This window comes from Etheostoma spectabile, chromosome 9 (genome assembly GCF_008692095.1).
Source record: "Etheostoma spectabile isolate EspeVRDwgs_2016 chromosome 9, UIUC_Espe_1.0, whole genome shotgun sequence".
Taxonomy (NCBI): Eukaryota; Metazoa; Chordata; class Actinopteri; order Perciformes; family Percidae; genus Etheostoma; species Etheostoma spectabile.
Window position 1 is genome coordinate 1,301,641 of NC_045741.1, and position 16,439 is coordinate 1,318,079.

Here is a 16,439-nt window from a genome sequence, read left to right on the forward strand (position 1 = left end):
GTGTGTGTGTGTGTGTGTGTAGCAGGGGGTTGCCTGCTGTCTGGCCTGTGATGAGTCAGATCTTTCTAGTGTCTGTGCAGACATTCAGTTTTCCTTCAGAGAATCTGTGACAAGTTGCAAGGCATGCTGGACTGTCACTGGCGCATTACTATCTGCCCTTTTCTTTTGCACATGGGGTATGGATGTTTTTTATATTTGTCAGTGATATCAAGCAAACTCTTCATGAATATGCTGTTATTCACTCCTACAGTCCCATCCATCTTTTGTTTCTGTGTTTTCATGTCTTTCTCGGCTCTGCACAGCAGCCCATTAACCGGCAACCTCTGAGGGATAGCTTTATAATCATACATAATGGATGAATGGTGTGCAGGCTTCAAAAATCAAGTGTCAGAACAGTAACGTGCTGCTCTTGAACTGCTTTTATCTCCTCTCTGCCTCAGTAGTTCAACATCAGGTAGCACTTTGTAACTGTACAGTACTTGATTCTTTGTACATAACAGAACTTCAAATACACACAGGCTCCCTGATTGGGATGTAGGTGGGTGTAAAGGAAGGAGTTCAACCAGATCACGACAAACCGTTTCTTTCCACCCACCTCAGCACATGGCCACAGTCAGTGACGGACTAGCCATCTAGAATTTGCACACTTGCCTGACATATGGGCCCATATGGGTCCATGGGTCCATAGGTCCATTTGTCTTTGGTTAATTTTGAAAAGTTAATTTATGCATGCAGCCACATACAGCATATGCAAGATTGTACTGCGGCAAAGTGCGTGGAAAGATTCACCCAGAAGGCAGAGTTACTAATTTTCAGGCTAGGTTATTAACAAACAGAGGGCTGGTGTGTAGCAAATGCCATGGCCGTTTTTTGATCCCAGTACATCACTGGCCACAGTTCCCAGTCAGTCCCTAATTAATAGTTGTCACCGCAGCCACAGTCAATATTACCTCATTAGCTATGTTTGTAACTCTCTCCCTTCAAAAAGGGTCAATACATAATTCCAAAGATAGAAATGCATCGGCCAGAGTTGAAAGGAAAGCCATAAACTATCGATTAGAAAAAGGCCAGCCATACATTTGTTTCCCCGTAGAGTGTTATTTCCGTAATGCGTTTGTTGTTGATGCATTTCACCTACGGAAAAATCTATCTGAGGTACTGGCAGCGCTTGTGTGGTCACTGCAAATACATTTGCTGTGTGCCTGCACGGTCAAATTTGTAAGTGAACCAATAAATAAATAAAGCCGCGGAAATCATATTTATGTAGCATGAGTTAAATAGCTTGTCATTGATAATTGGATCATTTACTATTTCTGCAGGGTGTTTAAGGTGATATGCATGCACATTATATAGATGTCTGTCAATTCAGACAGCTCTCATTAAATGGCGTAAAACATGTACTGTATGTATAATACGCCAATTTGTATGCCCTTATTGGCGTGTTATCAAGACGCACACTCACCTTTTAGCATGTTTATCAACGTTACATTACCTTGCAATGGCGTGTGAATATACTCCGTAGCGAGTAGTATGAAAGGGCAAAAATCCGCGTAGGGAGGTTGGCAGGGATGATGGATGGATAAAACCCAGGACTTTCACCCAGGAGACTGTGGATCGTGTCCCGCGTGTCACATTTCCTAAAGTCAACTGTTACTTTCTTCTCGCAATAATACGCCAAGTGATCATAAGACAGCGAGTGGTGTGTATGTCTATATCCACTGTATGCATCGTAGACATACACGTGGATAAATGCTATCCACGTGTGCATACAGATAAACAGGATGAGTGACAAAGTGCAGTACTAAATGCGTACAGATAACACACCATTTGGTTTAAGAAAGTCAGCGTGAATGTTTACGCAAAGTCATAATGTCATGTTGGTCAATTAGACTTATTTAACATACAGCTAAATCACCAGTCAGAAATATATATGTAAAGATATAATGGAGTAGTAGTTAAACTGAGGTGGTAATAGGGCAGTGGAAAGAGCACTTTGAGGAACTCCTAAATCCAGCTAACACACCCTCTGTGGTAGAGGCAGAGCTGGAGGATGATGGGGGATTGTCGTCAATTTCTCTGGCAGAAGTCACTGAGGTAGGTAAACAACTCCACAGCGGCAAAGCCCCAGGGATTGATGGGATCCATCCAGAAATGCTGAAGGCTCTGGGTGTGTGGGGCCGTCTTGGTTGACACGCCTCGTCAACATTGCGTGGAGGTCTGGGACGGTGCCCAAGGAGTGGCGGACCGGGGTGGTGGTACCCCTCTTCAAAAAGGGGGACCACAGGGTGTGTGCCAATTACAGGGGTATCACACTTCTCAGCCTCCCTGGTAAAGTCTAGTCCAAGGTGCTGGAAAGGAGGGTTCGGCTGATAGTCGAACCTCGGGTTGAAGAGGAACAATGCGCATAGTCGGAGTGGGGAGGGGTTGCAGTTCTGTGGGCTGGGGATCTCATTGCTGCTTTTTGCAGATGATGTGGTCCTGATGGCATCATTGGCCTGTGACCTCCACCACTCACTGGATCGGTTCACAGCCGAGTGTGAAGCGGCTGGGATGAGGAGCAGCACCTCTAAATCTGAGGTCATGGTTCTCAGCAGGAAACCGATGGAGTGCCTTCTTCAGGTAGGGAATGAGTCCTTACCCCACGTGAAGAAGTTTAAATACCTTGGGGTCTTGTTCGCAAGTGAGGGGACAATGTAGCGGGAAATTTATTGGAGAATCGGCGCAGCGGGGGCGGTATTACATTCAATTTATCGCACCGTTGTGACAAAAAGAGCGCTGAGCCTGAAGGCAAAGCTTTCAATCTACCGGTCAGTTTTGGTTCCTACCCTCACCTATGGTCATGAAGGATGGCTCATGACGGAAAGAATGAGATCCGGGTTACAAGCGGCCAAAATGGGTTTCCTCAGGAGGGGGGCTGGCGTCTCCCTTAGAGATTGGGTGAGAAGCTCAGTCATCTGTGAGGAGCTTGGAGTAGAGCCGCTGCTCCTTCGTATCAAAAGGAGCCAGTTGAGGTGGTTCGGGCATCGGGTAAGGATGCCTCCTGGGCGCCTCCCTAGGGAGGTGTTCCAGGCACGTCCAGCTGGGAGGAGGCCTCGGGGAAGACCCAGACCTGGGTGGAGGGATTATATCTCCAACCTGGCCCGGGAACACCTCAGGATCCCCCAGTCGGAGCTGGTTTATGTAGCTTGGGAAAGGGAAGTTTGGGGTCCCCTGCTGGAGCTGCTGGAGCTGCTGGAGCTGCTATCCCTGCGACCCAATACCAGCTAAGCGGATGGAGATGGATGGATGGATAATGAAGTAGTGGTGTCCTGAGCAGAGGATGAAGTGATATTCCCTCTGTGAGTGTTGTAATCCATGCTTCTCTGTTCTTTGTTTTGATGATCAAAACATTTCTTCAAATTTGGTTCAAACCTCCACCTAGACTCCAGGATGAACTGATTAGATTTTGGTTGTCAAAGGTCTAGGTCTGTGTGAGCCACATTTTGAGCCATTCTAATGTGACAACATTTCACACTAATGTCTGAAATTGATTACATTTTACAAGACTGATGGATTAGGTTTAGAAAGGGTTGTGGTTTGGGTTCAAAAAAGTATGTTTGAACTATTTGGTTAGGTTTAGGCAACAAAACAATTTGGTTAGGTTTTAAAAAGTAACACAACTCTAAATGTGGATCCATATTTGCTAGATGTGTTTATTGGATATAGTTTGCCAGTGGCGGTTCTACATTGAATCATACCCCGGGCGAGACCCTCTTCAAGCAGTCCAAAAGTTAGGGTGGATCTCCGATAGATCCTTATCATGCTTAAAAGTGATAAGCTCAAGGAGGCTCATGGTCCCACGTATCCCCCCTTGTCCAGACTGTTCCATTTGGGAGACAACTGTCCCCCACACCCCTTTTCCGTCTCGCTGCAGCGAGATGCTCCTCTCTGTGCACAGCCCCTGCACACAACAGGTCAGCTGCGGCGTGTACGGACGCTTCAGCAAGCAGGGGCGCCTGCAGCTGCAGGGGGTGCCGAATTTGCCAATTCCCCACACAGATAATAGAAAAGCGCTCCATGGATTTCTTTTTTTTTAAGTGGACATACCGCCCCAATGTGTCATAAAAAATGCTGCCCTGGGCGGATGCCTGCTTCGCCTGTGCCAAAAACCGCTACTGCTGTTTGCTAACACATTAACCAACTTTATATGGTGATAATGCTGTGCGTCAATTTTGTGTTCCCAGCATGAGGTGCCGCCCCCAAGTGGCCACAAATTTGATTGATGCCGGTTTGAAGATACTTACATAGAATACATTAGAATTACCAGAATTAGCCTTCAAATACAATGTTTTGTGCGAATCTGTGTAACTACAGAGTGTTAACTCATAAGGTTGTTAAATTCTCAGAAATAGAAAAGCAAATAATAAAGAATTCTCTTGATGTTCTCACTGTTTGAAAAAATATATACTTATGTGCTTTTCCCTCAAAACAAGAGGATAATATAGCCTAACATGAGATTAACGACCACTGCATGGAGAGAAATTGGATTACAGAGTGACATATGGAAGCTGTCTGAAAGCTTGATTTCTGTATTATCTGTGGTGTCAAAAGCAGAAAATGGATTGAAGATCCATTTAGAGACAGATACAAATGTAATCTCTGTCAATACTGAAAATAACCTCACATCTAGTGTTTCTAAGTTTGCTTTTTTTTATCAGGTTGAGTGTATAGGAAAAGAGCAAAGCTCTTTGATTAAATCTATTCTGTGTTAAACTGTAAAGCTGGGTCAGAAAGATCCCAGAAGATGGAGCACAGAAAGAAAAAGCAGAAGGGGGAGGAAGATGGAGAGACCTAAAGAAATAAAGGAAATTGGAACTGAACAGCGGCAAAGTGTAGAAGCATGGGGAGTTCATCAATGTCAAGCACTAATGCAAGAATCATTAATAGTAGGACTTCTAATATTTCTGTAATTCTTTACTAATGAATGCCATTATTGATGTAAGCTGACTGTATTTATCAGCTGGGGAATTAGAAGGAAAATCAAAAGATAAGATAATGAGTCTGGAGTTGCTCTAAATGTTCCACTGTTCCAAATGTTCCAACAGCATTTGCTGGTAATTACTAAGCACCTATTTAGAAGCACTTACATTAATGATGTACTCTTTGACACAACTCAGTCTGGAACTCATTTGTATTCCACTAACTGGCCTATTCCCTTACACATAGGCCAAATGACTTTATTGTAACATGAATTAAAAGATTTTTACATTGACTTTTGTAATCTCTAAAAATGTTGATACTTTTTTAAGGTTGACAGACCACATACTGCGCATTAGGGCCGGACATTGTTTTGAGTTTAACAATTCTGATTCTTCCTTTCAATTCCGGTTCTTATTGATTGTTGATTATGATTCTTTGAGGGGTAAAGTTGAAACGGGTAACATGTTTATTTTACATAGAGGAGGATAAGAGGAAAATGTTATTTTGATTCAATGGTGATTTACAGTTTTGCCGGGCCTTTTCGACATTAAATTAAGCCACACTTTAGAGCACTGCCACACTTCTATCCAGCTACAACACAACAAGCGCCTGTAAGTACAGTGATTGCTACTAGGGAAACCAAAACATGAAACCAAATTTTCCAAACTATTCCATTGAAATCATTATTTTGGATATGATTTTAAGTTGGAACTGTTTCTTGACGCACAATCCTACTGAGCACATACAGTATGTTGTCATTCTACAACACAAGGTTGCACAACCAAATGCAAGTTGTAGAACACCAGTGATGTTCTGAACAGTTTCAACCACCAACTGCAGAGCCCTTCTGTCCTGGGCCGTTCACAAACCAAGCCAATTTGTAATGTTTCTAGTCATGATGTCCTTTGATGTTACATTGTTATTGTGATATCAGCCAATAGGACACCAAATAGGACAAATTTGTACACCAAATTTGGTAATTGGTTATTTCCTCGTTCTGTATTGTGCACATCCCCAGACTTAACATTGCTTCTATGAATATTCCGGTTAATGCAAAGGGCACTGCTTTGCTACAATTTGTTTTCATGGTAAGAGCACGTTGTGTGCTGTTCACATGAAAGAAGGAACAACCTTTACTCCATCCTCTCATTAATCTCTATTATGCTGTTTGGCATCTAAAAAATCCATTTTGTCAGGCTGGCCCGAAATCCCAGCGGCCAGTTAAATGCACTGAAACATACACTGCATATGATTTAATGAGTAAAAATCAGACGTAGTTTTCCATTTAGAACACTGATATACCACTGAACCTTAATAGATGAGCTCATGAAATCTAGATTTTTTTTTTCATGTATACTTTTCAAGCTTCGATTTTTAATTGTGTTAATATTAAATAATCTTTGAAATATGTTTTCAACAGGCCAAATTTTCCTACCTACACATGAAGTACTTCTTCTTTTCCTGGCTGGCAGTGTTTGTGGGGAGCTGGATAGTTTACGTTGAGTACTCGTCCTACACAGAGCTGTGTCGTGGGCAAGACTGCAAAAATTCAATCGTAAGTATTGTACTTCTCATATCATATTTCTAGACCCATCCAGGCCTTGTCTATAGATGCTCTACATTCTCTACTCCTGAGAATATTCTTTTTCCAGTTCCCTTTGTACACCATACCAATATTTCCATTGTATTTTTCAGTGTGACAAATACAGGAAAGGAGTCATTGATGGCTCGGCCTGCAGCAGCCTATGTAAGAAAGACACGCTTTACCTGGGGAAGTGCTTCACTGCCAAGCCGAACAGCCAGGTCAGACATCTTCTATTTTTTTTCATCAAACACTGCTCTCCAGTATGGTTGTTGTTAACCCAGCTGCACCTCAGGCCTACCCTGGTGATTTTAGGTGTATTCTGGAAGCTGGGGAGACCTGGAGGGAGTCATTAAGTGCCAGATGGAGGAGGCTCCTCATTATGATTTGGGAAGCGAGATGGAGCCCAGGAAGGAGACTGTGGCCTTCAACAAGCCCACCAAGGGGACCTCAGTGGAAAGGTTTAGAGAGATGATTCTCAACCACCTAAAGGTCAGAAAGCCCTCATTAAAGTTTTTTTTTTATTTAACTTGAACACTATTTTCCCATGTATTGGTGTCTCAGTAGTTTATGGACAACGTTTCAATTCTAGGATTGTTCAGGTGCCGCCGGAAATTCTCAACTTCTCCTCAGATCTCTGCAGGGTAAATCCAAACAGCTAGCTAGACTATCTGTCCAATCTGAGTTTTCTGTTGCACAACTAAAACAACCTTTGAACGTATACCTTCCACCAAAACAAGTTCCTTCTCCAAGCTATTTTGCAAAGGCAAAAATTGACGAATGTGATTGGTCTAAAGAAATGCCAATAAACAAGAGAATGTTTATCTACCATCCCAGAATACTGTGTGGACTAGCCAGACCCTCCTGCACAGTGCTGTGTAGAAGGTCTGGCAATGCAAGACTAGTGTATAAGTGACTTATATGAACAAGAATCTTTGAAATTAGTATCAGTATTTGGGGAGAACTATTTAACAGGCAGCTGCAAACAGGGCTGCAATGTTATTATATATGGGGAATGTGCATCCTCAATTTTGTCCACTAAAAGTTTTGTTTAGGCCACTGACATGTTCAGATTACTGTTCTTAGTGTCTGACAACCTTATGGAAAGGATCCCTACAGATATAGGCCTTTTACAATGTTTACAAGGTTATACCTTGTTTCGTTGCTGTCGACTGCAGCGGTCTTACTCTATACTGGACCAATGTCAAAGATTGTTGTTCCCATCAGTCACTTAGACACAAACACAGGAAAATAGGTCCAGGTTGATGCTCTTTAAGCACTAGATCAAACAAAGTCCAAAATTGAGACTAAATTAAAGTTTTGTCCTAAAATGTTTATTTACAGGCTAAAGTGGGGGATCAGCCCAACCTTGCTGACCTGGCAACTCAAGTATTGTCTATAACAGATGCCAATAAAGATGGTCATATCTCACTGCCTGAGGCTCGCTCCACCTGGGCACTGCTGCAGCTCAATGAATTCCTGTTAGCATTAGTCCTGCAAGACAGAGAGCACACACCCAAGTTACTGGGCTTCTGTGGAGACCTGTACGTGATGGAGAAGGTGCCATATTCTCCACTGTACGGGATCAATCTACCCTGGGTCATCGAGGTGTGGATTCCTGCTGGTCTGCGCCGCAGCATGGACCAATGGTTCACGCCCTCCTGGCCACACAAGGCCAAGATCTCCATTGGACTGCTGGAACTGGTTGAGGATGTTTTCCATGGCACTTTTGGCAGCTTCCTCATGTGCGACGTGAGTGCCACCAGCTTTGGCTACAATGATCGGCATGACCTGAAAGTGATGGATGCACGATACATTGTTCCTGAAGCCATTTTCCAAGAAAACATGAGGCAGAAACGCTGCGATGTGGACGAGGATTGTCTTTTAGGTGCAGACTGCCTTACTTCCTGTGACCTCACCAAGCACCGTTGCACACCCGAAGTCACCAGGCCAAACTTAGCAAAAAGTTGTGAGGCACTCAAGGACTACATTCTGAGAGGTGCCCCATCTGATATCAGGGAGGAGCTGGAGAAGCAGCTGTACGCTTGCATTGCACTAAAAGGTTCGGTGGAACAGATGGAAATTGAGCACTCACTTATTCTAAACAATCTCAAGACTTTGCTATGGAAGAAAATCTCTCACACAAAAGACTCCTAATAAATGATAAGCTTTTGGAAGCACAAAGATTACTTTTTTAAAAATAGTCTTAACTGTGGAAACAAGCATATGATTCCCCTTATCTTCATCTTAAATGTATATTTATCTGGAAGACAAAAGGAATTCAAAAGGATCCCAACAGATTTTTACCTTTATGTTAGAGTAACATGAAACTGCTTCAAAAAAAAAATCAACCAAACCATTCATTGTTTTATTAAAACACTTCAAAAAAAAAGGGACAGAAACCAAAAGCCATGTTGGTTAGTCTGTCCATGATCCAACAGTCACCACCCTGGTTTGCTTGAAACAAGCCCCTAATTTATGCATTTACATAACCCTAACACATTAAAGTATTTAAAATAGGGTCTGCAGTTTGGCACTGGCAATTTGTTAAACTAAGATATTTCTCTTTAACAGAAAAGGTGTCTCTGTAGGGGTCATTTCCATAATGTCAGACGCCCAGCTTCCTCGCTCTATACTAGATCATTTAATTCTTTGGTTATATTGGTCACCAAAGCATGGGATAAATCGAGTCCAGGTAGAAAAATACCACCATTACCCTTCAACTTTGATTCAACTCAATGCTCGGATTCAACTTCCTCTGACACATGACGTTTGTTCAGAAGGGATGTTTGTTTGCAGAAATGTTTTCATTGCACAAATTATTTTTTATGATAATCAAATCAGCCTATTAACCATTTTAACTATTGAGGTTTAATTACACAAAACTACCCTATAAAAATCCTAAGGCAAACAAATTAAGGTGATCAAGAGGCCCCAACAATGCTAAAGGAAACATTAAGTACAATATATGAATAAGTACTCAAGAAAATTAATCTTTTTCAATAGATTTATTAGAACAAATTTCCACAGTGAGCAGCACCTCAATCGGCATCCTCCTGTTCCTGAGCCCGGAGGAAGCTGGCCTTCTTCTGGGCGACACGGTCTTTCCTCTGGGCCAGAGAGAGCTTGGCACGGTTCCACCTAGGTCACAAAACAAGCTCCATTAATATTTTCAGTCTTTTTGTACCTTCCATACATCTCAATAGGCTTAACATGCATTTCAAATTGTTACTTGAGTTGCCATATTCGTCTGAACAGTCAGCGCTCACAGACTGCGTGGATACAACCCACACTCTTAAATGAATATTTAACTCCAGCTAAATTGTTTGAGACCTTATAATAAATCTAAAAATTATTTTAAAACATCAGCATCTCTCACCTCTTCTTCTTGACTTCTTTGGGAGGCTTCTTTTCATGGACAGGGTTCTCACGAATGGAAGCATGAGCCTTTTTGTACATCTCCTCGATCTAAAAGAAAGAGGATCGGTCAAACTTGTGTTCAAAAGTTTATATCACATCAGTTTCTGGCTAAAACTTTAGTTTCATGACCTTTCAAGACTTAATTTGTAGTTTGGAGAAGAAAAAAAAAAAAGAAAGAAAAAAAAGAAGAAAAAAAAGGTAAATTGCAACATATGGCAGAACATCGAAATAGGTTTAGAAAATCACTATAATATTGTATGGTGATTCCCACAGAGCCACTGTGGTTGGTGGGCAAACAATGTTAATTTCCCACCCTGGTCACAGCCAATCAAAATTCCATCTGATTGGATAAGTTTATAGTGCAAATGTTTTTCCTTTTATGTCGTAATAAATGGGACAGTGATTGTTTTTCTGCTTTTGGGATGGAGATGTCTTAACAGTCTAGGTATTTTTAAATTTAAAAGAAGCCTGGAGCACTAAGAAGTTCCTACAAAATCATGAAAGCGCTCTTTGGAAGGTAACAAAAGTTCAAAAGAAAAGGGTCAAAGCACTCTTCTTGCATGGTTCAGTGACAGTTGCCTCTCTCCCCATTTGTATTTTGTTAAAATCTGAGGACATTTTTTGCATCCACCCGTTCTCCCTATAATAGTGTAGCAACTCCAGTCCACAGGTAGGCATTAATGCACCTCTAAGCAATGACTTCCCTGCAGTTAGGTTATAATCCCTCTTTGGTTTAGGCATTCACACCTCCCCCTTTGTCTGCTGGAAATCACCATGTTTCCATATTGGTTGTGCAGTTCTAACTAGTTCTAGATCATCTCAACCCCAAAAAAATGCACTCACCCAAACCTCACCCAGAATGTTTTTTTTCAAATAAATCTATGTTTGGTACTGCCAATTTGTTTTGTTAAGGTTAAAGAAATTAAAAAAAAAAAAAAAAAAAACTGGCAGAGAATCAATTCTAAGCAAAAAATTATAAAAAAACAATCGTGATTCATATTTTTCCCCTGAATGGTGGAGGCCTACTCAAAACCTCAAATTTTGTAGGACTCAAGAATGTAGAGCTACCGCCTGACAGTTTTTGTACGGTGTTATTCTGTTTTGATAGCCAATTTAACAATGCACAAAGAGAACTTGCCGAATCAGGGGCGATTCCATTCTTGATGAAGCGGGAGAATTGCTTTTTGTAAGCGTCCTCATCCTCCTCCATCAAGTAGCTCATGTATTCTGACACATTGATGCCCATGATGTGCTTGCGGTGAACCTCAGCGTTGAACTCCTTGCTCTCTGTATCATACCCAGGGAAGCGCTTGGTGCTGTGGGTGAAAAAAAAAAAAAAAAAAAGCATACAAAAAGTTGATTCCCAGCAGGTTTAGTGAAATGTTTTGGCCTACATGACAAGTCAAAATGTCCTAGCAGAACAGCCAGACACTTTGTCAAGGCATAATTCCAAGGGACCATGAAAGCAGCACTGGATTATGGCATGTACAATTCATCATTTACTTGTAAATAATCAAAACATCTTTACATAAATTTCCATATGGGCCCATCCACACCTGTATTATTACAGCTCACTCATTGGATTCAAGCGCGCCCTTTGAACGTTCTTACTCACGAATGAAAGCAAACTGTACAAACTGCATTTACATGTAGACAATCAACTTTAATATCCAAACAAGCCAGACCACCTCCACATGAGGCCAGGCAGATCCACTGCACTCCATACTGTATCTCAGGTACAGATTGCCTTTTAATGCTAGGCGGAAACAGGGAGCTCCAGCTATATTCATCTTTCTAACTAAACTATCGGCATTCAGTTGTGAGCCTGGGCTGCTGCTCCCTAAATGTTCAGCTCCCTGTCTGACCCCAGCCTGTCATGAAGAGAACTCACAGCAAACGAGTAGGTGTGTTGATGATGGGCCATCAGGCAGCTGCTGCCACCGGAAGTAAACAAACAACGTGGGTAAAGAAGATGTCATAAAGACGGCAACGAAAATGTCTAACTGGAGACGAGAGACCATGAGATTCTGGGACTTCTGCAAGAGCTGACGAAAATCAGACATATTCACAGAACGGCAAGTGACTCATTTGACAAACTTGCTAAAGTCTTTGTAACCAGTGTCAACCACGTCATGCCATCACGCTCCAGACCGAAGGAGAGGTCAATGGTTCCTACGATGCTGAGGCTTCGACCCCATTGCCTGTCTGAATGGGGTATAAGCTAATAGCCTTTAATGTAGTTTCTTGAAAGCCATTTTTAGATACTTTCACCAATTTTCGCCGAAAAAGCAACTTGTTTGCAGTTAATTTGCAACCCTAATCCAATGTTATAACTTTCCACCCCCTGCTGAAAAACAAATCATAGATGAACATTGCATATCAAAAAAGATGGCAACTGATTTAGAAGAAACAGTTGACATGTGAACTCAACACCTAAACAAGTACCTCAATCAGTGCTTTTCCCACCCCCTCTCCTTTCTACTGCCTCTTATATAGGCATGCTTTAACTCCTGTAACAATGGCTCTGTTTTATTCAAGTGTCATAAATGTAATGCAGCCGTCATAAACTAACACCTTTTTCCTTAACGTGGACGGCCAAAATATATATTTTAAAATTCTCAAAGAAAGTACCAAGAAACAGGAATGACCGTTTCTTTCACTTAAGACGTAAACACTGCATCTATGATTTACAGACTTGAATACAGTAAAGCTCTAGAAATGTTAGGGCTTTCACCAGTCTGGCTGATACAAGGACCAAAAGTCATTTAGGAACAAAACCTTACTTTTTTTACATAGCTCACATTGCAATGCACAGCATCAAATCCAACATTTGTGACAGAGTGGGACAGGTTACCTGTGTGGGATGGACAGGCCACCATCCACAGCCCCCTTAAGGGCACCGAACACCTTGTTGCCTGTGGTGGTTCTAGCAAGCCCAGCATCCAAGTAGCAGGTGAAAGCGCCTGGCTGACCATCAATGCTCTCCACGTTGAACTCATCACCTGTCACCTCCACCTGACCTTCATACACCTTATCCAGGCCAAACTTGTTCAGAAGCTGAGGACAGAAATTAGCAAGAGATTCCAGATTAACATGTGGTTCACCAGCCAAGTTTTTTCTTTCCAAAAGATTGATTTCACTATGACCCCGTTTAAAGCTGAGAACTCTTGAAAAATTAAACCTGGATTAAACCATTACTACCATTACTAACCATTATTAATTATCACCATTAATCTGAATCGCAATTTGAGGTCAATATTAAGCGGATGACTCGTATGTAAAACCCAAGTTTGTACTTACTCTACGGGCCAGGAGCAGACCAGTGCAGTAGGCTGCTGCGTAGTTCGTCAAACCAACGGAGACCCCGTATTTTGGCAGCTCGTGCGAGTAGGCTGCACACACGATCATATCACCCTCAATCTTGGCATAGGCGATCTGCAACGCAATCACAAGTAATCAGGAATTTACTACAAATTGATACGTTGATATGGACTGCAAAAGCCTTGACCATTTTGTACACAAGACAGACGTTACTTTTTAACACGAAGCAAAGGATAGACCAAAACACCAAACAATAATTGAAAAACTAATTGTGATTTGACAATGTTTATTTTGACTGTTTAAGTTAGTCAGAATAGGTCATATACATTTTCTTTCATACAGTTACCTTATTGAGGTTTCATTGGAAGTGCCACAGTCCACACAAACATCCCTGTCAGTTCAAAGATGTTGACAGGTAAAATTTAACCCTGTCCCTCTGAATAAAAAGAAGGTAATTCAGTGTGTGCTCACCTGGCAGCAGATGTCCCTGTTAGAGAAACGGACAATCATCCGGTACTTGGGGGTGTTGTACTTATTCTTGTCTTGTACAACAAGGCGTTTGCGAGCAAAGAAGTCGGTCTTTCCCTCTAGAAGAAACAGTTAGTTAAAATGTATACATAGGCAGTAGGTGGGAAGGTTATTGTCAGAAGATGTCTCACCTCTCCTCCTCCTGAATTTGACCTGGTACCTCTTGAAGTAGGCCTTGTTCTTCACCACTTTAACAAAACCCTGCAAGACGACATGCACTGAATTGGCATCAGGGTAAAAAACAGTCAGAAAAGCTAACTTCACGTTAGTTTGATACGTTGCTGTGCCCAAAGGCTGTCACTGTCATCGTGTAACGTTGCAGTTAGACTCGGCTAACAGTAGCCAGCTAGGTCAATGGAAATGAACGAGACGAGTTAGCACAAATGCTAGGCAGGGTTAACGATAAGCAAACGAGCCAATAGTAAGGTGCATAAAAGGGAAATTTGAGGGACGTAAATGAAGAGACCCAATGGTCACATACGAAGGAAAATTATGAAGAAAAGCACTCTACAGGAAAAAAGGAAGCAGTGAGTTTGTGAGGGTAGCCATTAGGCCACGTTTAAGCAGACCTGGGTAAGCATTAGCATTACTCAATCTATCTTCATCTATACATCAGCAGCATGTTTTCAAATGTCTGACACCTCACAGCACATATTGTATGTCTTAAGTATGACTGTAGACACATATTGGGACAAATTACAAACCATTTTGCAGTCTTTTTGTCTCCTTATAAAGGAGCCCGGAGCCAAAGACTGGGGCTTGACTCCGCTGCACTGGAAAAAGGAAGATTCTCATGCGCATGCTCTGTAAATACCGTATCACAGGATGAGGCGCAGAGACGCCATGCTGCAGTGGTTTTACCACTCTGCCCCCTATCGAGCTGGGGCGGCCATTTACATGTACCCCTGACTGCAGACCCGCAGACACGTTGAGGGGCGGGGTCAAACGTTTAACTCCGCCCAGTCTCCAACCGTCCACTACCCAACTCTTTAATACTTGGGACTAGAAACCTACTGGATGTGGCGAAATGCAACGATTAAACATAATGAACTTAATCTTTGGTTTTACTAATTAGGAAATACAATATTGACACATTTCACAAACATTAAATACTTCAATATTAAATTAAATGATAAAAAGTAGAATATTTGAATGTATTTATCATAATCAATTGCACCGATACTTTCTTAATGTTATCAAAATCAAACATCATAGACTAATACTAAATGTTTTATGACTATATATATATATCATACTAAGTTATTATATTGATTATATAATATAGTATATATATATATATATAGTTACATATAATAACTATAGTTTACATATATATATATATATAATAACCACCAATAATTATGAAAATAAGTTTATAACATATATACACCATAATAACAACAACAATAATAGATTAGATACTTTATTCATCCACAGCGGGGGAATTTCCTTGTTACAGCAGCAAAAAAGCAAACAAACAGATAAGTAAACACAAAAGAAAATTATTTTAATCCTATATCTCATATAACGGCAGATCGCCTTCACACAGATCGCCTCACACACCTGTTATCCTCTGGCGGTCTTACACAATAAAACTCGCTTAGAAGGAGACCACTGGTTGAGTTGTGGGCTCATTCACTGAAGACATATCTACACTGAAGACATATCTACACTAAAGACATCTACAGGCTATCTCCACACGCAGTCATGGCGCTAGCCCCTGCACTGGTCGCGCTAACCGCGCTATGCCAGGGGGACAGAGACAAAGATGTGCTGGGTGTTGTGGATCTGAGCTCTCCTTCATCTCCTGGTTGCAGACGATTCAGAGACCGTCCATGCACACAACGACTGGAACATTGTCCTTCAATGGAAATGATTTCCACACTTTCAGATTACTTGGAGCTAGCAGTTAAAGAAGGGAGTTAGCCTTCCAATCCGAACCTCAGCCTGCTCAACTTGTGCAGAAACATTAAAATAGACATAACAAGCTTTTTTTATTTGTTTTTGAAAACCAAACAACTATAAAAGTCACACTTACTTCCATTATTTATTGACTAAAAAGGGCTGTCCGAAGCGTGGGTGCATACTCTAAATTCACTCTGATATTGCGATGAAATGACAGGGTCAAATGCTGGAGAGTTTAAAGGGGTTAAACGTTGAGGGGCGGGGTTAAACGTTTAACCCCGCCCCTCAACGTGTCTGCGGGTCTGCAGTCAGGGGCTTCTCGCCATTTACCCGAACAACAGCGCTTTTCCATCTTCCTTTAACCAGGAAAAAGTCTAAATGGGATTTTAATCAAGGTCTCTCATGTTAGTCATATTACCATTTTTAGCCACGTTCTCGTATATTTGGCTCTTTTTGTTCTTACTTACGTACATCAACCTATTTAATTGAAAAGACTACATGTTCCACTCATTTATGTATGATCCTTTCATGATTATAACCTTTAATCCACGCTTTGTTAACTTTTTCATAGCCTATAGCTTAAAAATAACGGGGGCAGAATGTGTCAGGGGTTTTCAATCAAATAGCTAAATCAATTATAACCTTATTCAAACTTCAAACTGATCCTTTATTTAAGCGTTTTCAATAGCCTAAATCAATTATTGTAGTTTCTAATCACTAAATA

The 16,439-nt window shown here is 41.5% G+C and overlaps 2 protein-coding genes across 3 annotated transcripts in view; one reads left to right on the plus strand and one right to left on the minus strand.

The window, feature by feature from the left end:
* The window catches only part of LOC116695695 (divergent protein kinase domain 1A), an 11,624-nt gene extending 2,619 nt beyond the window's left edge, over nt 1-9,005 (plus strand). Inside the window, exons 2-5 of the mRNA XM_032526108.1 lie at nt 6,380-6,514; nt 6,655-6,762; nt 6,857-7,033; nt 7,886-9,005. Coding sequence (XP_032381999.1) covers nt 6,380-6,514; nt 6,655-6,762; nt 6,857-7,033; nt 7,886-8,698 — 1,233 coding nt within the window. The 3' untranslated portion in view covers nt 8,699-9,005. The remainder of the gene's footprint in view (nt 1-6,379; nt 6,515-6,654; nt 6,763-6,856; nt 7,034-7,885) is intronic.
* A 529-nt stretch (nt 9,006-9,534) lies between these two features.
* LOC116695697 (60S ribosomal protein L5) lies at nt 9,535-14,748 on the minus strand. 2 transcript variants are annotated; one of them, XM_032526109.1, is made up of 8 exons: nt 14,515-14,748; nt 13,942-14,011; nt 13,754-13,869; nt 13,262-13,396; nt 12,816-13,018; nt 11,100-11,277; nt 9,921-10,009; nt 9,535-9,682 (listed from the first exon to the last, which is right to left on the minus strand). In XM_032526109.1, exons 1-8 carry the CDS (start codon nt 14,515-14,517, stop codon nt 9,583-9,585), a joined length of 894 nt encoding a protein of 297 aa, XP_032382000.1. In that variant the 5' UTR covers nt 14,518-14,748; the 3' UTR covers nt 9,535-9,582. The 2 variants fall into 2 exon arrangements, with proteins under 2 accessions (XP_032382000.1, XP_032382001.1); XM_032526110.1 differs by lacking the exons at nt 9,535-9,682; nt 9,921-10,009 and adding an exon at nt 10,635-10,674 and having other exon boundaries at nt 11,056-11,277.
* Nucleotides 14,749-16,439: the final 1,691 nt, after the last annotated feature.